This window comes from Chaetodon auriga, chromosome 4, assembly GCF_051107435.1.
Source record: "Chaetodon auriga isolate fChaAug3 chromosome 4, fChaAug3.hap1, whole genome shotgun sequence".
NCBI lineage: Eukaryota > Metazoa > Chordata > Actinopteri > Chaetodontiformes > Chaetodontidae > Chaetodon > Chaetodon auriga.
Genome location: NC_135077.1, coordinates 23,070,520 through 23,095,614, shown reverse-complemented (window position 1 = coordinate 23,095,614; position 25,095 = coordinate 23,070,520). Strand labels below are relative to the sequence as shown.

The 25,095-nt window shown below is 42.6% G+C and overlaps 1 protein-coding gene across 2 annotated transcripts in view; it reads left to right on the top strand.

The window, feature by feature from the left end:
• LOC143319221 (endonuclease V-like) overlaps positions 1-25,095 on the top strand; it is a 60,362-nt gene that overhangs the window by 19,967 nt on the left and 15,300 nt on the right. Inside the window, exon 8 of one of the 2 annotated variants that reach the window (XM_076727988.1) lies at positions 14,096-14,165. The exons of the other annotated variant lie outside the window; for it this stretch is intronic. Within the exon in view, the coding sequence (XP_076584103.1) occupies positions 14,096-14,152 (57 nt within the window). The 3' untranslated portion in view covers positions 14,153-14,165. The remainder of the gene's footprint in view (positions 1-14,095; positions 14,166-25,095) is intronic. 2 annotated transcript variants of the gene reach the window in all.

Below are 25,095 nucleotides of genomic sequence, written 5' to 3'. Positions count from 1 at the left end.
AAGGCTCGAATGATGTTTTGGATTAGCAAAGGGCGTCAGCTGGTTCTTCTTTCTTTTACCCTTCTCCTCAAGCCTCCTCTACACTATCTAATAAGATCCTCTCCCTTTCCATCATGACTGAAATAAACTCCTCCTTCCACAGCTTGAGAGATTCAGAGAGAGACAGATGAAAGGCAAAGATGACATCATGGTTGGATCCTGCAGTGAAGGCTCATGTGTGAAAGCACTGCAGCAGAATCTTATATACCACAAGCTCAAACTAATTCACGCTCCATCTCGGCCGTGCTCCCTCACACCATTAAATTCTGACACTCCTTGTGTGTCCCACGCTTCGCCCGATGAAGCCGAAGGAAATATGTGATGGGAAGTAGAAGGCAAGCGGACACCTGCCTCGACTCATTGCTTTTCTGCTCTGCGGTCAGCGTGGCAGTGAGCGAGTGACGAGCGGAGGTCAGAGAGTGGAAGCTGCCACGTTGAGATGTTGCATTAGTGGCCCATTCAGTCGCTGTAGAGGCACATGGTGGGGTTTGGTTCATTGAAAATAATGTCTCAAAGCTTTGCGTGGATCTCTCTCTGACTTGGAGTTGGATTCTTTGGAAAGGCTATTATAATTAAAACAGAGACGGCTCAATTGATGCATTTTCGTCTGCAGGCAAGCAGACAACTCATACACATCGAGAGAGGTTTGCAGCATTAAATGAAGGATGAGTAACTTTTGACTTAGTTTAAATGGAGCAGGCCTTTTAAGGAAATTCCTCTGATTCGGGGAAAAAACTCGCTGCTGTGCTGTATGCAGAGATGCTGGATAAATGATCCAATCTGAGGACGATGAAGCTTTAATTTTCTCGTTCTTTTTTTAGTGTGGAGGTTCGGTAATTGTTTTTTTTATAATTGATGGATCTTTTAAACCATTGTTCAAGCAAAGATGCCAAATATACCCTAATTTCAGCTAGTTTTCTCTGTTGCATATTATTTTAAACTGGACATATTTGGGTTTTGGATCGTTCGTTGGGGAAGACATATGAAGACTCACTTTGAACTCTGAGACACTGGTAGAAAGGTTTCTGTATTTCTGGTATTTTACAGACTAAAGGATTAATTCATACTCAAAACCTGACAAAGGAATTATTTATTGTTCCCTTTCCATCCCTTCAACAGTGTGATGTTTCATTGATTTTATGAAGAAAAAAGGCCTTCTTACTGTAATGCTTGTGTGTTTTCTACTTTTTGTGGTCTTCTGATTGGATAAGTCACCCAGCATCTGTGTATGTACTGTATAAGGAAGTGTGACTGTTCATACACTGTACCTGGTAAACATTGTGAGACCAAAACTTTAACAAAGGTTAATGTAGGAGCATCAAGTCTGTTCACTTTAAGTCAGGTTGTGCTTCCCTTGTGTTTCACACATTCAGGTGTGCAGAATGTTTTTTTTTTTTTGGTTCTTTCAAAGAAATTCATCTGGAAATCAACTGCAGCTTTCAAACTCAATACAGCCGACTAAACAACAGCAAGGGTCTCAGAACTCTGTCTTTTGTTTCCCTTTTAATTAGTGCCAAATTCTGTACTTCTTGCAGTTTCTTGGAAAGTTATTAGGAAAGAACAGACTTATAAAATCATGTTGTACAAAAAGAGTAATTCTTTGACTTTTCCCTCCATGTTCAACTTTGAAACATACAGTCCTGCAGGCAGGAGCTTCGTCTCCTGACCTCTCTGCTCAGACCTATTGTACACAGACACACAAAACATGTGTACACACAATCCATCCACAGACACACATAAAAGCCTGTGCACATTCCCACGAGGCTGCACGCACACACACACACACACACACACACACACACACACACACACACACACAGAGGCACATCCCGCGCTCCTTCCTTCCCTTCCTTCAGCAGTCACTTAAAAGCTCTAATGGACAGCAGTGGAGCTGAAACAGAAGTCTCTCTAAGCTAATGTTCCCTGACAAACATGCTGCTCCTCTGTCAGCCCTGCTCACTTGGAATTAACAGGCCTGTCTGTTGGCTCTTTCGGGAACTGGTACAAAAATAATAATAAAAAAAAAAGAATCGTTGTAATGGATTGCATTTTAAAGCCCTACGAATCGAGCAGCTTCAAGTAGCTCCTCTTTTTTGAGGGTTCAAACGAGCAGGAAATCATTTCCTGTTCCTGTTCATCGCTGAGAACAGAGCTGTGGTCTGGTGTCTGTGGTTTTCAGAACAGTTCCAAGTGCATTTATTTTTTATTTTGTTTTTGGAGCCTGCAAAGAGACCCCTCGCCAAGAGACACTTTCCTGTTTGCGGTCTCATTCCATTCAGTCGTGTCACTTACTGATGATGGCAACTGATTAAAGAGGATCTTGGAAAGCGAAAAGGTCAGAGGCCACCAGAGAACATATACCCACGGCATAGCCACAACTTTCCCCCTTTTTACCTCCACCCAAAGTCCCTGTTTGCCTCTCAGCTGTATTTTTGCTTGTAATTCAGAGACTGGACTTTTAGGTAGAACACGTACAACAAATTTAAACTTGTTCAACATTTGTTCAGCTTGAACGCACGTGGCCACTTGTTCAAGAGGCTTCGTCATTCCAGCGGACAGACAGAGACTGATGAGGACTGATAAGCTTCAGAGACAGGTCTGACACTGGCTTCAGCCTAATGGGTCTTTGAACACAGCTGTGTCATATGTGTAATCTTGAGCTACATGTGGTCCCTTGGTCACCATTTCCGGGCTGAAACCCATTACTCCCCAGTCCCCTTCTCTTCCTCCTCCTTCACACACACTGATGGGAAGATATCCACTAGTAATGGGACTCTGAGGAGCTGTCCGAGACGTACAGTAACAGCCTATTTCCAGACCTCTCCTCTCTGTCTGAGTGCTTTGTACTGAGCGGAAGCTGCTAATTATTTTTCCCTCCCCTTCTGCAGCAGTCACCTGTACACTGCTGGCTCTCTGTGCTACCCAGTGTACCTTTGAGTTCTGTAAAATGATTTCATGTAACGCTGTGAAAGGTCACTGAGTAGTTTACGGTCTTTCTGGCTTTCTCCAGCAGCACACTGTTTCCTGGAAGTATCACAGGGGTTTGACTTGTATTTCCGTGTAGCTGACGTGCATGTATGGCAGCATTAAAAGAACCTCCCTGCTGAGCCACCCGTGCTTCACAGCACTGTAAAGTTCTTTGGATAGTAGATGTGTATGCTTTCCAGCTAAGAGGCGATAAATGTGGCTTCACGTTCCACTCTCTATTTCATGTTTTCATATATCTCCAATCAACCCCCACAGCCCACCTGCCCACCCATCCACCCCCTGTACTGGGCAGGAAGACAAGAAATGTAAAAGCTCCACAGCTGCACTCCCAGATTGCAAAAACAGATGGAATTTCAATGTGAGTGATAGGCGATGGGGAGCCAGCATGCATGGAATAAAAGAGATTGAGGAATGCATTTGTGTGTGGGTATATGGGGAAAAGAGGAGGCATGCAGTGTGTTTGTGTGTGTGCTTCAGAGAGAGATATTGCCGATGTGTGTTTTGTGTGCAGATATTGAAGAGCATGATATATTTATGTGTAAGAAGCAAAGATTTTTGCTTTTATTGTTTTTTTGTGTGGGCTTGTTTGTTTTTAGCACTGCAGCGTGCAAAAGCAAGAATTCATCCGGCACCCCAGCAGGAAAGAACAAAATATATGTTTTTCTGAATATATATGCGTGTGTTCTCTCTCGTGTGTCACCTCAACCAGGCTGTGTGTGACCGGTACGTATGGCTTGCTTTTGATGAGTCCCCGCTTTTTTAACTTCTTCTCACCACCTTGTTCTCCCCGACTTGTTTTGTCCTCCCTGTACGGTTTTTCTTCTTGCCGCCTTCTCTCATCCATCCATCTATCTCCACCCCCTGCTCCGTCTCCACTCCCTGAATAATTCAGGCCTGCAGAGCTAGTGTATTTTTGGTTGTTGTCACCTCCGCAGTAACACAAACAAAGCCCATATTAGCGAGCATGCACACATACACACTCACACATGCAGCCATGCCAGCATGCTTGTGCACACACACACGATTCAACAAGGCTGCTGACAGCAACAGAAAAGTACCAGACTCTGTGAGACTGCTGAGGGACGTTAACTATGAAGAGTCATCCTTACAGGGATTTCTCACCATCAATATGCTCCACCCTCTCTCTGCCCTCCCAGCACTGAATAATAACATGTCTCACTCGTGTGTCTTCCACAGTTACACGAAGTTTGATTGTAAAATAGTGTGTGTGTGAGGAAAGACACAACTTTGAAAGTAGACACTTCCAGTGCTTCTTTTTGATCACGTGGATCCTCCGTGTGCAGTAACTTACTACATTTGACATTCATTATAAGCTACGGTTTTCTTAATTTAATCGTTGTTTACCTTCATTATTCCTCCTGAAATCAAGAATCTGTCAAAGCCAAGATGAAGACAACACATTTACACAATAGGCCAGTACACGAGGCCAGTTCTAAATCTTTAGGTAATACTAAGAACATTTCAGTACATAAAACCATCAGGCTACTCCACATCCAAAACAAACCAAGACAGTGACCTAAAAGATGCTAAAGTGCTCCGTAGAGCTAAAGGGAACTGCAGAGTCAGGTGATAAATCTCTGGGGGATGTCACTGCATCTTTTACATTTCATCACACACAGTCATTTAATCCATTATTTCTAAGAATAACATTTATATGGGCATTTTTTAAAAATCAGCAAATCAATAAAATATGTTCAGAAGACTGAAGTTGTCGATGACTTAACCTAGAGGGTGTGTTCATTTAATGAGGAAGTTGTCTGGTTGTCTTCTGATGTGTTGATTTATAAAAATTATGAAATGATAAGTAATCTGCATAGACTCAACAAAGAAGGTCTCTAAAAAAAAAGAACATTTGTTAAAAAAAAACAATGTAAAGAGTTTCTGGCCAAGGTTCAGTGCGTTATTGTAGTTTTACTGCTATTTGTTTGTCAATCTACTGAAGATTATTCCACAGTTTTGACTGTAAATTGATTGTCGTGTCAGCCAACGCGACGAATGTTTACAACCAGCAGCACTATAGCACTAGTCTGCTAAAAGCTAACTCTAGCTAACTTCACACAGACCGTGTTAGCTTTCTCATTTTTAGCTAGTTAAATGTGTACCGTATTCACTGCCTTATTTTACTGCGAGGGGCTGATGTCATTAGTTTTGCAGGTATTTGGCCATAAACCAAAGTGTCAATAATATGTTACTATCTAATGCTGCACATATAAATCAGCACCAGCAGGAAGGTCAGGAGATCAAAGGTCATTAGGATTCATCTTTTGGGGGCCGAATTTCATGGCACATCATTCAATATTTAAGGGAATATTTCATGTGGACCGTGTGGACTGACTGTTTGACTGACTCTCTGCTTTCAAATGTGAGGATATACTGCTTTTTTCTTTTTTATATCTGTGTAAATAGAACATCTGTGGGTTTTGAACTGTTGGTCAGACAAAACACCCTCGGCTCTTGCAAACTACGATGACAGTTTTCCACATCTTATAGACAATTGATGAAAAATGATCAACAGATAAATCAATATGGGAAACAGCTGATTGTTCGAGGCACACTGATAGCAATGGTACATTTCTTCTTTTAAAGCCAGAGTCTCTGTGGAGCAGTTAGAACGTCACGTTGACTTGACGCTGATGGCGACACAAGAAAAGGTGTTAGTAGAATTTGCAGGAAACACGCCAGTCTTAGAGGAAAAAGTGAGAGAAAGAGAAGCCCACACAGCCATAAGACAGTCACGTCTGACAGCGGATGGGGTAAAACATCCAGGAAGATTGACACCAGTGCTCCGCAGGTGGCAGCTGTTCCAGTGGGCTTGTGGAACTTTTCTGAATGCGCAGAGAGGATGTGTCTGATTTAAACTGGAGCTCCTCCTTGGGCCTTGAGGCTGTCTAAATGTTAATATATGGCTGACTGACATTCTGGTGCTGCAGCCACTGGACTCTGGACCTCCACAGAGAGGTTGGAGGAAGGTTGGAGAGATACGAAAGAGCAGCCCTGGGGTGGATATGAGAGAGAGAGGTGTCAGTGAAAGGTAAGAGAAGGATGCAGACAGATCTGGGGGAAAAAGTTGAATGATTAGAGTGATACAAGGGATTTGGTGTAAAAAGAAAAAGTAAGTGATGGAAGGTGGATTCCAGGGAGCAGGAGAATTGTAAAAATGATTTGGAAAAGGAAGGAGAGATAGAGAAAGGAAAGGGGGAGAGCAGACTGGCATAGCTGCAGGGCTTAAGGGGCTTTGGGGAGCTGGAGGATAAAGACCTGCCCCAGGCCACTGGACCAAAGCCAGGACTCTGACACCTCTGCATGTGTGTGTGGCCTGAATGTACCAAGAGCCCCTGCAGAGAGCCAGCAATGCACATCTGTTCAGCGGTGCATTCTCGCCTTGCCAGGGACTGTGGCCAGAGGAAACCAGTTGTGAACTGATCAGACTTTCGCTTTTTCTCTGCTCTGCAGTGACACAGTTGTCACAGTCTTAACAATTTATCACAGTTTTTTTCCCTCCATTTTCTCTTTGTCAGGTACGCACAGAACGATAATTTATGGCGCTCCAAACCAGAGTGGGAAATTTTCTTTATTGCATTTTTCAGAAGGTTTTTTTAGGTTCACACTGCCTAGTTACAAGCCAACCAGGCGTGTCAATAAATTTTGCAGGAGCTAAGAAGTAGGTGGTTTATTGGGCAGATTTTTGTCAGCTTGCCAGGTTAGAGAATATGGTGAACAGACATTGAAGCATTTGGGTTTTAAGTTTTGGGCAGCTGCTTCAGTGATATTCCCTCTCATTTTAAAGGAATAGTTGGACATTTGGGGAAATAGGCTTATATTGCTTTCTTGATAAGAGTTTGAAGAAAAGATGGAGAACACTCTCATGTCTGTACCGTAAATATGAAGCTGGAGCCAGCTGCCTTTTTTCTATGCATAACATGAAGAGTCGAAATAGGGGGAAGTGGCTAACAACAGGTAACAAAGTCACATCTAAAGCTCAGTAATTGACTCCCCAAGCTAACCGGCTGCTGGTTGTATTATTTAGTGGACAGCTATGATAGCTGTATCGATCTTCTCATCTTCTGTCTCGAGGCGAGAAAGAGAACAAATGTAACTGGTGGGCTTCTGCATGGTGCTGGTTAGTAATGAAGATGCTGTGGAACCGGGATCCCTTTGAAGTTTATACAGACAATTATGAAAGTAACAGATGACAAAGTTGAATCTACATGGAAGTAAAACTGTCTGCTCCCGATCCTCTCCCACTGGAGAACTGATGCACTCGCAGTAAAATATTCAACATGGACAGTAATCTCATGTACAAAAACCTCAATAGACCAAATGCAAAGTAAAAGTTAATAAAAGATATATGGAAATAATACTTTATTTATATACAACGCTTTTCAAAACCAAGTTAGATAGTTTTTTAAATGGTTGAACCAGGATTAAAACCACCAAATCTGACAATCATTATAAAGGAGAAGAGGAGAAGGGGATAAAAGAAATTTCTAGTGGAGGTGAAGGAGGAGGTATCTTTGAACTTACAGGCGCACAGTGATCATTAAGGTTTGAAGGCCCTGGTTGTCAGTAAGGCTATTAGCAATATTTTGACAGATATTGTATGACTGCACTAAGTTTCAGGACTGTACATACAGTAGGACTGTACATACAGTATGACTCAGTTACACAAGGATATTTCCCAAAATGTTGAACTATTCAACTAAAATCATTGAAAATCTTCAAACTATGAAACTTAGTTTGGCTTACATAGTCTTACTTGAAAGAATTTAAGTGGTCTACAGGTGGATAAGCTAGCAGGGCCATCAAAACGTTGACTACTACCGCCTTCAGTTGTCGCAGTCTGTCATAGCCGTTGCAAGAGAAAAGAGTTCTGATGTTAGCATGCCAGAATTTTGAACACGAAGTACAGCTGAAGTTTGATATTAAGTTTTAAGTATTTGATTATAAACCAAAATACTGGACTTTTTTTTTTTTTTTTTTTTTTTGTCAGGGTTGACAGAGGTCATTACATTCATGCCAAAAGGAGGAAACAAACTGTCATCGCAAATCCATCCAATAGTTTTGAGACCGAAGTGGTGGACGAGCTGGCAGATAGACTAAAATTGTTGTTAACATGGCTAAGCTGATCCAGTCATCATGAATATTGTAATGGCCAAGTGGACATATTATCGTGGTTTTGCTGACACTCAAAGGATCGTCTCCAGTGTTTGTGTCTCTCAAGCAGGGAATGACAGATGAGGCCCAGTGTTACTGTTGTTGTATCTGGTCTGTTTGTGTGTGTCTACATGCAAGCTCAGTTCAAGCATCTATGAGACCCTGAGCAGAATTCTTCTATATGCAACTACATCAATAGCAGTCTCAAACCTGCTGCTCTGTTCCATTCTGTTTTTAGGTTTTCAAACATTTCTCCAGCGGTAGCTTCTGCCTCGATCTGCCTCTCAGCTCACTGTGGTTTTACTCACTAGACAGGGAGCAGCAGTCTGTGCAGGGACAGAAAACTGTACAGTAGGTTAGCTTGTCAGATACTGCAGGTTTAAGACTGTTTGCCACGCTAATTCTGATCACCACCGGCACTTTAAATGTCCGAACAAATGTACTGTGCTCAATCATCCCTTCCTGATGCTCTCATAAAAACTGAATAATCACCCTGGCTCTCTGGATAGCTTAACAAATGAACTGAATAGCAACTCACTGCGCTTGACTCTGTGGCCCCTGTTCAGTCTAGAAAACGTCCCTCTCCCAACTTTACCTCATAGTTCAGTGATTCTGCTCTGGCTCAAACAGTCTTGCTGAAATTTGGACAAAAAACAGTGCAACACAACAGCAGAAGCCAGACCTGGAATGAATCATTGCTAAAGTACAAATGTGCCCTCCCAAATCTAATTACTACTCTGATCTGATTTCTAACAACAGACGTAACCCCAGAGTTTTATTCAGCAGCATGGATGAACTCAGTGAAACATCACTGACACTGGTTACCAGCTTTAGAGCTGAGGTGTTTCACATCTATTTCACTGACAAGATTGAGCTAATCAACAATATTACCGGTAAGTCAGTGTCCCTCTACCCCTGATCTCTCTCCCCAAAACCACCATCCACCCTTTTCAGTTTGATCCAATTAATTCAAACACTCTCTCCCAAATTGTCACCAGCTCCAAACCAACCACGTGTTCTGAATCCCTTTCTGGCAACCTCATAAAAAGACCTGTTCACGATGGTAGGAACCCCTCTTCTTGACATCATCAATAAATCCCTCACTTCTGGTATCGTTCCAACAGCTGTGGTTACACCCTCATTAAAAAGATCCAACCTTGACCCACAAACTCTTAACAATTATAGACTGATCTCAAATGTCTCGCTCATATCCAAACTGTTAGAGAAGGTGGTTGCCAGCCACTGACTGCCTGTCTATCCAGTAATAACCTTACTGATGAGTTTCAGTCCGGTTTCAGACCCAAACACTCTACGAAACCTGCACTAACTAAGGTAAATATCTATCTATCAATGGCAACGGACTCTGATCCTTCATGTCTGCTGTTATTAAATTTAAATGCCTTTGACACTGTGGATTATGACATCGTCCTATAATGTCTTGAGAACCTGGCACCTTCTTGGTTCCGTTCATACCTGAGTAATACAGCGCAGCGCCTTGCATACAATAACACTATGTCTTCCTGCTCTAAGGTCAAAAACAGTGTTCCACAGGGGTTAGTAGTCGGGCCACCCATTTTGTGTTCACTTGCTCCTTCTGGTTCACATCTTCAAAAACATGATTTGTGCTGATGTAACACAAATCTATCCTTCTGTAACAGTCAATGACTCGTCCCAGCTCATTCGGTTACAGACAGGTTGGTCCATCACTGACTGTGCAAAACTTTCCTGCATTTGAATGCACACAAGACTGAAATGTTGCTTGTTGGTCCAGCTAGATTCACATTGCTTTTTACAGATTTCTCCATAAAGGTGACAGATTGCAAAATTTCTCAGACCCATACAGTTCGGAATCTGGGAATAGTATTTCTCCCTTGTCATAAATTGGAGCCACACATCAAATATATAACACAAACTGCCTTCTTCCACCTTTGTAAAATAGCCCAAATACAGGCTGCCATGCTGTTTTCCCCTAGCCTATCTAAGACAGCAACAAAAGGTCTCCAATTGGTCCAGAATGCAGCTGCCAGAGTCCTCACAAGATTTAGATGTTACATCATATAATACTGGCAGTAATGTCTCTGCATTGGCTGCCGGTTCATGCAAGAGCTGACTTCACAATTCTCCTTTTTACCAATAAGGGTTTAAATTGTCTCATTCCTCATGTATCTTGTGTGTCTCCAACTCCATCACATCTTTGATGCCGGTTACTCAACTATTCCTCAATTTAATGAGCACTCTTTTGGTGGTCACATTCAGGAGGTAAAGTGAGGTGGAGGTGTTGATACTTTGAAATCCAAGCTGAAAACACATCCTCTGTGATCACTCCTGATTTCACCAGCTGGGAACCCGAATCACTGATTACTGTTTTTCCTCACTGACAAGTAGGCTAGCTATAGTTATACTGTATGATCTCACTTTTTAGAATGGCTACCCTCAACCTTGTTGTCATATTAACACTATTGCCTGTGAATCTGTGTGTGAGTGCGTGTGTACTTTTAATGTAATGTCAAGTTTATATGACATTGTGGCTTCACTTTCATTGGCACAGAAGTGTTTTTCTATCCCATAACACACACACACACACACACACACACACACACACACACACACACACACACACACCTTCATCAGACTCTCAGGTGTGAACAAACATTCATACACACACTCTTTCACACACACACACACACCCAAGTACTTGTCAGTAATTGACATCTAAATGGCATAACCAGCATCAGATGACTGTGTAGAGTAGCTTGATCAGACAAGACCAGGTTTATGAGCTCAAACAGCTTCACTGAATCAAAGCAATCAATTGATCAAAGCTGGTGCCTGTAACTTCTGCTTGATGCTTTTGGGAAGTAGACAGCACTAATTGACCAAATAGCACAAGTGTGCCAGTATATGAAAAGAGTTTTTGCCTGTCAACACAAATATTCAGGAGCATGACCGTTGATGATATTGTACATATCAGGTTCTTTTGTTCTACCCTGACCTGTACTGGCAGCACTCACACACTTCCTTTTTGTGGAGTATGGGATTGGGTCAAAGTCAGCACCTAATGATATTAGCGAGGTACCCCAAGGCCCCCTTATTCATTATTTACTGTGTATGAATGATATGTCAGCTGCAGTGAAATGCAAGCCTCTGTTATATGGTACTGATTGGCTCATAGATAATCAGCTTTCAATACATTTGGGTAAAACTGAGTCAGTCCTGTTTGGAACTAAGAGGATATTGTCGAAGACCAACAGGTTAAAAATTGTGCGTAATTCATCAGTCATTCAAGTTTAAGGAGATATATTCAGTGACTACAGAGTGACGTCAGCTTGCATTGCTTGTGATTTATACCTAAATTTAAAAATTTATGCCAATCCAGAAACCAGTAATGCAGAATCATTGTCTTACAACAAAAGCTTGCATTTTACTGCAGCTCAGGGCCGTTTATAGGCGTAGGCAAGCCATGCGGTCACCAAGAGTGCACGAGCAATCCATGTCACAAACCCCCAAACTATAACAGTGCATGCATTTCATTGTTAAAAAAAATCCCACTTCTCACACCGCATCTGAGGCTGAGACTCTGTGGGAGCAGTCAACTAAAGATGCTGTGCTTGCTGTCATAACACTGTGACTGAAATCATTATAGCTGAGATATAAAGCCAAATCCTGGAATGACAGCTGTTTAAAGTGCCCACTTTCTCTCCATTAAAACACTGACTGCACAGTGTTGTGAGAGAGTTAGCCATGGGCAGCAAAATAAAGCTGCAGTTTCAATTAATGATATGATAACAACAGAGAGGCGAGCAGAATATCAGCGGTTCAAAAGCAATCCTTTTTGCACTTTTTTATGTAGATTGTGGAAGTTAACCATATACCTGGACTGCTGCTATCGGTTCAGAAGTATTTTGTCAGTACGAAATCTTTTGCATACTTTAGTGCAACCACAGATTCACACTGGCATTCTCCAAGGATAGCATACAAAGCTGTTATGCAGGTCATATATTTTCTTAATGCAGAGGTATTAAGCCGTCAAACATCCAAGTTGCTTCACTAATTTCAATGGAGACCTAATGCAGGCAAAATGTGCACTGAAGATACAGCATTATGACACTTCTTTTAATAATTTTTTTGGGGCTTTTTAGCCTTTATGGTAGAGACAGCTGAAGGTACGACAGGAAGGAGGGGCAGAGAGAGGGGGAACAACACACAGCAAACGAGCCACAGGTGGGAGTTGAACCTGCGGCCACTGCAGAGGACTGACAACCTCAATTCATGAGGCACACACCTTACCAATTGAGCTATTGAGCCAACATTTCTAAATTAAAAACAGGGCACAAAGACGAACTGGCATTGAGAGAGGGGAACACATGTATTTGGGCCTCTCCTTCACACACCAGTACCTTCTCAGGTTATTTAAAAATTTCCCCAGCATGGAACCAATAACGTTTTTCTTATCTTATCTTAAAAAAGAGACTTTAGATGCGTTCTAAAGTGCAGTTTCTGTGTATTCCTTTGTATATTCAAAATGGAGCATTTGGGACACGATGATGCGGTCACCTCAATTCACCATGTAGCAGAAAGGTGTTAAATAACTATAAATAATAAATATTAGCCAGGAATAATTAGCTGTTATTGTTTGTGTTTTTCAGTTCCTAAAGGAAAATGAGGAGCTCACAGAGGAGAAAAATACTCATTTTTAAAAGTACATTTGGGGATGGAAGGTTAATAAGGGGCGGGAGAAACTAATTAGGGCAGGGCAGACATTCAGACAGGCAGGGAACACAAAGGCAGGAAGTGAAGTAACTGAAATGAGAGGAGAGGAGAGATGAGCATTTCAATATATAACAGGATAGAATGAATTAATGGCATAAAACAAAGGAAAGCATAACCTTGGGAGCAGGGAAAGATACAACAACTTCAGGATATGAATGAGTGAAAAAGTCTGCAAGAACCCAGATAATGTTCAAATTATACAGGGGTGTTAATAAACCAGCACCCTGGTTATTAATAATCCTGCATGATTCGAACATTATCCACGTTTGTGATCCATGCAATATCCCAAATAAATTAAAATCAGGATGAGTCACAACAGCAACTAGTGTGTATGTAAAGGTACTAAGTGACAGACTATGTACTGATGATGACACACAGGCCAGGAGTGAAGTGGAATTTAACTAAGATATAATTATTTATGTAAAACCAGTGAAAAGTTTGGACTCACCTTCTAATTCAGTGATCTTTATTTTTCTAATTTTCTGTATTGTAGATTAACACTGAAGACAACAGAACCATGAAATAACACATCTAGCATGTTTTGCGAGTAGGCTCTGTTAGTAATTAAATTTTGACACGTGGTCCAAGTTCACAACTGTCATATCATGTTGCCTTTATTGAGCGTCACATCTTCAAAGGCTGAGGTTTGGTTTGTTTAAAACCATCGGAGAGAGTAACCCGCAGCAAGACTTTCATGGTGTGTTTTTGTCATTTGTGGAGCCACAAAGGAGATGATAAGAAGAGTTTTCCAATGTTGGGACTGGAGTAGGGGCACAGTGATATCTTAATGATGTTTAGAAGGCAGCGCAGCCTCAGAAACATTTGTACAAACAACCCAGTGTGTCACACAATGATTTACGTTGTTTGTCAGATTTGGCAGCAAACAGAAGAGCTCGGTTTGTTCTGTGTAAAGTCAGGATCAAGGCACTTAATTTTAATTTCAAACTTCAGAAGAACATGTTCAGTGTGTGAGGGCGCTCCTGCTCACGCAGCTGAACAACTGAGAACAGTTTGTGACAACTTGTTAAATGGGGAATCTTTCCCCTCTTTTTTCCTCGCTTTTTTTTCCTCTCTTTCTCTCTCTGCCTCCCTCCATCCTCATCCTCCCTCTCCTCCTCCACAGGCAGACTGTCGCTCCAGAGAATACATTCGCATACACTTTCCAGCTGCAGACACATGAATCAAAGAATGAAGTAAGTGACAAAATACATCATACACAAGTGGATTCTCACTCAGACACACACACAAACACAACCACACACACACACAAATAACTTGCATGTGTGGTACCTCAGCACACAGTGAGAGAAGAGAGATTTACACAGTCTTAAAATAGGCTTAAGTGCCACAGCGAGTGACTCACTGAGGATTTTCCCCAAATCCTAAAGTAAAGCCTGGTAGAAAGCCTAATCATTCTTACCTAATTTGCTGTTTAAATTAAGCAAATTTATTTTGAGGAGGGTAAACATTCTGGTATCTCTGGAAAACTCGGAATTTTATCAGAATTGCCAGCAAATTATTTTTCTCTAAATGTCGTCTTTCTGCCTTATTAGCTGGAGCGCAGTAGGCGCAGAGGAAAAATAAAACAAGAGAATAGTTTGAATCAAACCTGTGAAATTAAACTCATCCATTACAAACGCTGTGTAGTCCACTTAGCACGGGCCCTGATCTCTGTGAGGAAAACATATCGTAGCTTTATCCCTTATTAGCAGATCAGAGGTCAGCGGCAGTGCTGGCGGATTGATGGTTTTTCCTCAAAGATGGGGGCCTGAACTCAGACGTCCTGTTTCAGTAACAGTATACACCTCCATCCTCCTGCAGCAGGGGGAGATGCTTAAGAGTTTGACAACTTCTCTGCATTTTCAAGGGGCGTGACAGGACAGAGGTGAGCGAAGGACGCCGGGGGTTAAGCAGAGATGCAGAGGCAGAAAGAGAGAAGGAACGATGAGGACAGAAAAAGCCTTTGATCCTGTGATTCTCATCTGAAATAACAGGCAGCGCCGCTCAGTTCGACCCTACCTTCCTCATTACCGATCAAAGCTGCAGATCGTTGGCATACTCAGATGCTTCGAAAAACTCAATCATCATTCGCTCTCACCCTCCGAACCCAAGTATTTTCAAACGTGCACAGAATCGAGCGCTCAGGACCGAGGAGCAGCCGCTCACGCTCACAGGTTTGTTCACAGTTGCTCACGCAGGCACACAAGGGTGTGTGCACTATCACATTCCTCAGCGTGCCCCACTGGGAAACATAATGGGATGTCCGTGTTCATCCGCTCCGAAGCTCCGTGATGTGGTGAATCCTCTGAGCGCGCTGTGCTCTTTGATCTGCCTCTCTACAAAGAGACTGAGACAGGGAGAGAGGCTTTGTGCTGAGTAGGCAGGGCTGTAGAAGGCTCCTCTCGGCCTTAACCCAGCTTTACCCTCTCACTCTCAGCAGGCCGCAGGCACAGTCGATCAGACACACTGTACGTTAGCAGTGAGAGCTGATGAGCTGTACACTTCAGGCTTAATTTACATTGTAGCAGGACTGTAATTTGTATCTGTGCATCATTATCACCAAGACAGTTTGCTGAACATTTGGCAGGCACATGACTAATTAGGTAGATTTGATTGTCTGTCAGCAGGATATACCAAAAACTATGGAACATATTTCAGTGAAATTCAGTGGAAAGTAATGCCATGGACGGACGAGGATCTCATTAGTTTTTGTTGCGTTTGCACCAGCATGCAGTCATTTACGATGCCCTTCATATTTTCACTTGTAACTCGTGGCTGTAATTCAGACAGCTGTTGGTCATATCTGAAGTGGTTATTCTAAGTTGTGTGTTTAGGCAGAGTTTGCCAAATGTGTCATAAAAAGTCAGGTTTTATGCCCGGGTTTTGCAGCTTTGCAAGAAAATGAAATGATTATCCCTAAATAAAACACACAGGAAATTTCCAGGCTGGATGTAAACGTACCCTGCAGAAGGCCTTATCGCCTGTCTCATGAGCTGGACAGGCCCTGAGCCGGTGGTCTGAGACAAATCTTTCAATAGAAGCCGCTCTTTTTCTGCTTCTGCAGCTCCTTGTGTAAATGCTGGCCAATCTTCTCCAAATTCAGCATATAAACTGTGTGAGCCTTGAAAACTGGAGTTTGAAGCAGTAGGATATTGTTGTTTTCTTTGTTGTAAATCATTTTACCTTTTTCTAAACATCTATTTCGGATCATATGTGCAACCAGCCAATGTTGCATATGCTTGTTTTCGGACAGGTTAGTGATTTAAGACGCTTCTTCTTGTCGAGACAGAAGACGATTGAAAATCAGTCTTTACTGTAGCTCTGAGCTCTACAGTAACAGGCTTAGCTCATTCCAGTGTTCACCTGCAGATAGTCTGAGGGAGCAAGCGGCTCGACAGCGGATTGAGGTTGGTGTCCCTGGGTGGCAGAGGAAGAGAAATAGAGTTTCTCTCTCTGTCAAGGAGAGAGGAGGGAGACATGAAAGACAGAGCAGCAGGAGAGGAGATGAAGAGATCCGAACAGAGGAGGGAAACAACAGGGGTGCAGAGGGAGAGAGGGAGGGAGGGAGGGAGGGAGGGAGGGAGCAAGAGTGTGGAAAAATCAATGCCCACGTAAGAGAGAAAAAGCAAGGAGTCAAGGCAAGAGGATAAAAACTTATTAGTGGTCAGAGTGATGGAGCGATATGCTGGATTTAACTTCTACTGCTATTGATTGCTTTTATTGCTGAATGGCAACATGATGCCTTAACTATAGGAAAACAATACTTCAGCTGGTCTGATTTCTTCTACAACCCTGGTTCTGAAAAAGTTTGGACGCTGTGTAAAAGGTAAATCAAAACTGAATGCAGTCAGTTGCAAATGAACTGTGTTTACCAACAGCGCTTTTATGAAGTGTTCCTGAGTCCATGCAGTAATGTGCTTTGTACAATCATGTGTTCACAAAGCAGTGAACCTCGCTCCATCCTTGCTTGTGACTGACTTAACCACATGACTACCCCAAAACAATAACTTTAATTATTGCTGTTATTCAAATTTAATTACTGCTTTTATTATGTGTGAGTTGTCATCTGGGATTTGAATCCCATCGTCCCAAACTATCAATCAGTCATCAGGAAACTGTTCAGTTTCAACTGTTGAGATTGTTTCAATCAACTTCATGCTGTTATACAAACTTGACTGCCCTTTTCAAAACATTTCTAAAATGTCATGGAAAATGTTGCAGAGGCAGTCGGCCCAAGGTTGGGCTGATGCGCTCTGCTGGGAGCAGACGCTCTTATTAAAAAGTTAGAGTGGTACAAGGACTCGGATTGTTGCTGGAGGTACTATTCAGCTTTGAATTAAGTGGAGGACTGATATGCAGAGGCAGTGAATGTTTCATCACGCTCCACTCTTCCCTCTCAGAAACACCAGTGTGTTTCACCACCATGTCACTGACAGTTTTTAAACACCATCAGTTCACTTTAAAGGAATTCAGATTGACCCGTTTGGCTTCGTTTGTCCACAAATGGGGCCACAATGGATGGAGGTGTGTGTCTTTTGTCATGGGGCACGTCATGTTGGGCTGTGGGTGGCTTGTTCAGTCAGCAATAACGTTGATTTCCCCAGTTAGATTTCTGCAGAGCCTGGCAGGTGCACAAATAATTAGTCATGTGTCTTCTTCAATGCAGTTTTCATGCAGCTTTGCTTTGATTTTGGACAAAGAAGAATGCATGTGTTTTCAGAATTACATATTAAGAAGCTTTTTTTCTGTAAAAAAAAAAAAAATCCTGTCATGCCTTAAAATAGCTTAGATATGCACCTTTGCCTTCATTTAGTGTTCATGGATCTATGAATGTCAGTTCCTCGGGGCTGTGACGTATGAAACTCTGGCTGTCTGAATCTGTCTTTGTGAGAGTGTCATTGGTCCACTGATGGCATTGGCGGCTTATTTTGCACACGATATGTTTAGCGTATAATAAAACGTCCCATGGACATGTTAAAAAGGTAAAAATGCAATTTAACAGCAGCACAAGAAGAGAAGAATCAGAGTCAGAGAACTCACTCTCACTTCCAACACTGTCTGAAGTTAGTTAACGTTAGTCACCATAAGCTACTGCTCTCAGAAGAATGTGTCATTTGTCATTTGAAAATATCCAGTTTTAAAGTTTGCGTTAATCTGTTATAGTTAATAGAAAATATAATGTGTGATGTAGTATCTGAAAGTTTGCTGAATCATTATGTGTGTGTGTGTGTGTGTGTGTGTGTGTGTGTGTGTGTGTGTGTGTGTGTGTGTGTTTGTGTGGGGGGGTGTGGGTGGGTGGCTCTAGTGTGTCCTGCAGGACTGTAGCCTCTGGCTGTGTGTATCAGGCGCTCAGCCCAGACTGTGGAGCAAAAAGTTCTGACACCAACTCTGCTTCTGCTTCTAAGGGACAGTAAATAAAACATGTTCAGGTGGCTCAGGGGCACGAAGCTTTAATGATATTTTTTTCCCCTCCGTCTGTCTCGAGCTCTCTGTCTGTCCGTTCTCCATGCTTGTTCCTCCTCTCACCAGTGTAGCCAGTCATGGTCATTGTTTACGGTCTGATTAGCAACTTGACCTTCAAACTCGACAACAGCTCGACATTGCAGATAATATGCATATGAATCCAGATACATTAAAGAACAGGCAATACAAAGCTAAATTGTTTTATGATAGCCGGTGGGCTCAGAGATTACATTGCAGCCGGTGCGTTCCGCCTCTTTTGCTCTCCACACTGTTTACCTGCTTACCTTTAATGATTAATTTATCCCTCAAGATTAATGTATTGTTGTCTGCATACAGTTTTCATGTGCAACTAGACATTATTACAACATTTTGGGTGTGCTAACTTTAGGTTTTGCCACCAGAGAAAGTAGGTTAGATAAGAGCTAAACCATACATACATACATACTGGTCCCACTATCTGTCTGGTTGTCTGGTCATTTGTGTTACACATTCTCAGATCTCAGCAGGTCCTTTGGTGAGTGCAAAGTGAGTGAAACACACCAGAATGATTTCTGAATAAGACCCAACTTGGATTCAATCAGAATTATCCTTTAAAGCTGCAGTAATGTTTTTATATCAACACGGGATCAAACGACATGCAATGTGAACACATTACTCAGAGTGATGGTACAGAGTGTTATCAGCCAACTCCATGACTGCCCTCAGCTCTACAGAGCTGTTCAGCCAATGTTGTTTAAGACAAAGTGCATTTTTGCTTGTTCTATGGAAGTTCATTTTAGTTGCACTTCCATACTTTTGGCCAATAGAAGTTGCAGTTTTTGGGAACAAATATGGAGAGTCCATTAACTCTGGCTATATCCAGTTAACCTGTTTTATATGCTGCATGGACAGACTGCAGATCTGCAGTAGGCAGCTCAGCTTCTGGTCAGAACAGCCCTTTATTTTTCCTCAAAGACCCCTGCACACTTGCATCAAATGGATTTTTATCACAAAGTGCAAAGTCATTTAATTGTCACTGTATCATAGCTGTTTGCTGTGCTGTTTTATCCACAATTTGTCACGTCGTTCTCCTTCTCTCTGTTTGTATGTGAGTGAACATGAAACAGAGAGGGCTCCCTGTTCAATTTGATGTTGAAATCGAAGCTGCAGTTATGATGAAGCCATTTTTCTCTGTTTCTCCCCAGGCGTTTGCTCTGTTGTTGTCTTGTTTCCTTTTCTTATTTGTCCTTGTTTTACCATCCCCACTTATTGTTCCCTCGTTTGTTCCAGTTTCGCTGGCTTGGCTTCATCAAAATTTGCTTGTGTTTTGTTTCAGGCCTCTCTAATCTGTTCTGTGTGTCTCCTCCCGTATCTGGCAGTGAGATAAAATCGCTGGCACGCTCTGCTTTTTGTTGAGATATTAACCAGATGGAGTCATTAGTAATTTTGAACTAGTGAAGGACAACTTTCAGCCAAGAGGTTTTTTTATTATTATTATTATTATTATTATTATTATTAATTTACCATCCAGTATTCTTCGTACTCGTGTTTTCTGGGTTTTTTTCAGTTTTTTTTTTTTTTTTTCAACTTTTTATCACTTGACCCTCCATTGTCTTGATGCGTCTTTCGCTCCATGCATTCCTCCCAGTGGAGAGAGCTGCGCAGTGTGCCTGAGGCAGCTGCAGGCATCGAGCAGGGCCAGTAGTACAGTACCCAATGTGTGTGTACAGTGTCTGTGTGTATTTGTGTGTTTATGCACTGATGTGGAGAATTTGGAGCAGAGGGAATAGGGAGGGATATAAATTGTGAAAAGGTCAGAGAATGTAGTGGTAGTTAGGGTGTGTGTGTGTTTGTGTGTGCGTGTGTGTGTGCGTGCTGATTTAGGGGGTTGACAGCACAGATGATAGGGAGGGAGATTAATCAGATTGTTTGATTGTTTGATTGGTGGGTGGGAGCCAGAGTTGACATGGCATCATTGGACTGTGAAAGAGTTTCTCTCCCTGTTCATTCCTCGTTTCTATTGGCATTCTGTCATCTGTTTCTACGCCAACAGAGATACAAATTGCATTGGAAAGAGAAAAAAAGGGAAAGAAAAAAAAGTGCATGTTGCACAGTTGCAGAGTAAACCCCTGAAAACTGACTCACTGGATGAGAGAGGGGGAGAGGGTGATGGGGATGATGCAGAGGGAGTTGTTGAGGGAGAAAAGCAGATGCTTGATGTGGAAGTGGAAGCCTGCATACAGAGGGAAGACCCTTCCCTCTCCCCTCTCTCTTTCTCTCCGCTTGCCACTGTCTGTTTGATGCAGCGGAGGAGAAACCGCATCCATTTCATCATGCCTGGCCTCACACAGAAAAACTCCCAGCGTCGCGCTTTGCGCCGCCTCGCCTCACTCTGCCAGAGTGTCACCATGCGCCCCTCAAGTGTTGATAAATTGCCACCACCTGCCTCATTTTTCACCACCGCCGCCTCGTCGTCAAACACATACGCACTGACACAAAGCCCCCATGAGCTCTTCAGCAATAACAAGAACAATTGCTGAGCCCCAGGAATAAGAGATGGGAAGACAGAGGGAGAGGGCAAATGGGTGGAGGAATAAGTGGGAGGGGTCTGGGGAGGGGGCAGATGAAGAAAACAAGAGGCGGCAAACATTGCTTCATTTAGTTTTTGATTGACAGTAGCGATTACAAAATACTGTGCGCTCAAGTATAAGAGCTCCGTTTTATTTTAATTGAATCAAGCTGAAGCAAATATCAATCTGCCTGAAATATACACATTTCCAGTTTCCTGGCTGTCATGACTCCACGTCAGATACCTTTAGAGTCTCGGGAGGATTTCTGTAAGTCAAGGGAGTCATGCTCAGGCACAAGAATGAAACTGTGTTAAAAAAATCCTTTTAGCTGCCCAACAGCAGTGGATTTAAACAGTGTCTCTCTCCCACAAACACCCCGTCCTTACAATGTTGTCATTTCCAGCAGCGGCGTGACTGTAAATCACACCTGAGGCAGTTGTGTTGAGTCACACCGTAGATCTGTGCAGCATGCTGCTGTATTCAGAGGTGCTCTGCAGCAGGAGAAAGGTCTGGATGTAAGTCAAAGCTGTAGAACGACAAAGAGGAGTTAATCAATACAATGTTCGGTTGTCTGTTTCTCTGTGCTCCCATCATGCTTTGACCTTTTCCTGGGACTTTTTTCTTCTAGCAGCTGATTTCACTGAGGGATCGTCACGCTCGGCTGGGAGATTTATACACTGAAAAACCACTCCTACAATTGCTTGTGTGGAAAGGTCTTGTTTGTATGTTTGTAAGTGAAAGGTGGATGGATGTTGCACCGTCACGATGCACTATGACTTCCATCATATTCAGCATTTCTTCCTGGTTCCCCAATACAAGAATAGCTTCAGACTCAACCCCATCTTCGACAGACTTTCTTTAGACCTGAATATAAACCCCAGGAATTCCGGAGAAAAAAAAAGCTACAATGGTGCAAAAAAGTTTTAATGCCTGTCTGAGAAAAGGAGGAGATGTGATTAAGTGATGGCTTTAACAGATTTTTGCACTTTGTCAAACACCTCTACCTCATTGCACTGGAGACAAAGCATTCATGCCACGCTGCCGCTCACCGTTACATGCCTCCACTCTGCCAGTCAGCACAAAGAATAAAGAATCCAGCACAAATAAGGGCTCTTTATGCATGTCACCCCTGTCTGTAACCACAGCAGCTGTCAAAAACAACACATGGAGTGACAAAAATCATTAAAAAAACATCAGAAATACCATCTTAGGTGTGAAGCAGCAATGATATGACTTTATGTGTCAGATTTACTGATTATATATGCCGTCTTTTCACCCACACACTGGTGCACTTTTTGTTGAGCTAAAAGGTCAGAAATTTGCTTAAAACCTGTGCAACATTTACACGTACGGTTAAGGTGAGCGCGCTTTTGATGATTTCACAGCGGTGGCGTGATTGTTTTTCTGTCTAGTAGTATTTAAAGTATATTTAGCTGTGAGAAAGACCCACTCAGTTCATGCTAGGACAGGCGTATTTGGATTTGAAGATGTGTGCATTAGTTAAATGATCAGAAATTGAAGGCATACTGTTGTTGTGCTCAATGTCAAGTCACTCTGGCGAGAAGCTTAATCTCAATTGCCACCATATGAAAGTGTAAACTATATTGGAGTAAAAATAGCAGTGTCCAGGAGGTGTACTTGGATGAAGCTTAGCCTTTATTAATCCTCTTATGACATTCGAGGCACTTTCTGCAAGGTTAAATCCAAACAGAAGCGCTGTGTGTGTTTTCTGTGTTTTGCTTTTTCTGTTCGCTCTAAGTCTGACAGAACACGTCCCAGCGGTGTTGTAGCAGATCTCCACCATTGTCAGCAGCGTGTTGTTCTGTTGTGGCATCCTGACGTGTGTGTGATTGATAGGGGACCGTGCTGACACTGCCTGGCACTTGAGCTATGAAGACAGGTGAGCTGCTGCAGCACCAGACTAATGGCCTTGTTTATGTCCAATAGAAGCCATGGCACAAAGCGCACCCGCTCAAACCAACACCCCACACACCACCTGTGCGTCCTTAACCCTGCACCCTCTCGTGCTTACTTTAGGCATCCAGGTGTCTTGCTCTCTGCTTCGCCACAAGCTCGAACTTCTTAGACGGCCTCACTATAAACCAGAAATCAATGGGACCTTTTTGTTTCCCCGAGGCTTCTAAAGACAAATCAATTCAGGCCGATCTATTGTAATAAGGACGCTTCAGCCTTGGACGAGGCAGGAAAGATGCTGCGAACATCGGTTATTAGATTTTGCAGCGAGGGAAAGAGAGCCTCCGCAGACATGGCCAGGGCTTTTGTTTTCACTGAGCGGCTGTTATGTGAAGGCCACCCCTGCTTAGTAACTCTATCGTTGCTGCCAGTCGGCTGCTCCGCTCCCACTTGTAAGGTGCTTCAGTCAGCAGCGATGCTTGGCTTTGTCAGGAGTGGGATTAACGCTCTCACAAGCCTTTCCCACTGACTGCAGACTTTAGACATTAATGAGATTCCCACCTTAGCTTTGTCATGTAGCGTTAATCTGTGTGCTCTTTGCCATGTGCCCAGTGTACCCATGATCAAAATGCTGAATTCATTTTTGTCGGAGCTCATTGTATGCACCACGACAAACCCCCCCCACATTGACAGGCTGGCAGTCCAGCAGTTTGTTGAGTCTAAATCCTCAACGTTTCCCTCCAGAGTTGAATGTCCCCATAGCCAGATTAACCTGCTGAGGGGCCCTGGGGAGGAAATGAGCTGCCAGCCGCTGAAAAACCCCTCCTGTTCAACCCTGAACCATTGTCAGCCAAGGATGTTGATATGGGATTCTGCAAAATCCCAAATTGCATCTAAACATTTAAAAATTCTGTGTACAATATCTGCACGACAGCCACAGTATTGTTAACGATAGCAAGAGATCATAGTTATAGTGGACATCTGCATACCCAGACACCACCCAGACCCCCACACCCTTACTTTATGTCTTGCCACATACAGCACACATTGCTTCATGCTTGGTCAGAGATGATTGACACTGGATGTACTCAACTAATGTCAATGAACTCAATTTTGACACCGTGATCCTCCTCAGGATGGGACCTAAAGATCAGATAATAAAGCAGGACCCCATTTAAGGACCTTATCATATCAGTTGATATTGTGTTACAGTTGAATTGCCACAATGAACCTGTGGTTTTTGCAGGTCGCTTAGGGTCACACAGGGCAGTTTCCTACCACTGATTTGTAATCCTTGAATATCCACACAGCTACTGGCCAGATCATGTTTAAATCTGGCATCAGTATGGTTCCTACGATCATCATGATTTTGGTTATCTCCAGGCTTTACTTTTCCCCAAGTGCCACCCTCAGGAAAACATCATTTTGAACTACTTGTAAGGTTGAATGGACTAATTGAAGTATGATAGTTTCATCAAAATATATGCACTGTGGTGCGTAATAAACACTGGGATCCCATGGGACTGTTAGCAAGTACAGAGTTTTTGATGACACAGTATGCTCTGGTATTTAGTTGCTTGGGAAAATCTCTTACTCTCCCTCCCTCAAACTGCTTTCTTATTCCAGGGTACACCTTTCAAAATATTCAGACAACATGGTTCATTAAGATGGCTCAGGACTCTTCAAAGCCCTGTTTACTCTGTGTTTGCTCCATGAAAAGTAATCAGCTTTTAAACTCACAGGCAGCGTATAGGCTCATTCACATCAGTCCTGCCCTGTGATCTCAGGGAATAAAACCTGGAAAGATGTTTCTTCTTTTTTTTTTTTAATTTTTTTTTATTTGTGCAATTGATCGCAGTTGGTTGATGCTGATGAATATTAATAGTCCTACAGAGAGGATTAAATAGACATATGTCCCAGAGCACTTCAGAGCGCCTCATCACAGTGAACTGAGCCAAACATCGTTCACTGAATAAAGATCTGTTTATCTACTTATGTCTTTTGGTAGGTCTAGTGGAGGTTTCGCTGCATGACTAGTCCAGTAGTAAAATCACTCGTTAGCTGTGTAAGCAGTCGTCCCTACTTGCGTATAATATGATTTTAGCTAACATTGACCACATTTACAGTAACTGATGTGTAAATGCAACATTGTGGCTTTGTGTTCACTAACCTGCTGCTAGTTTTCAAAACCTTGCAA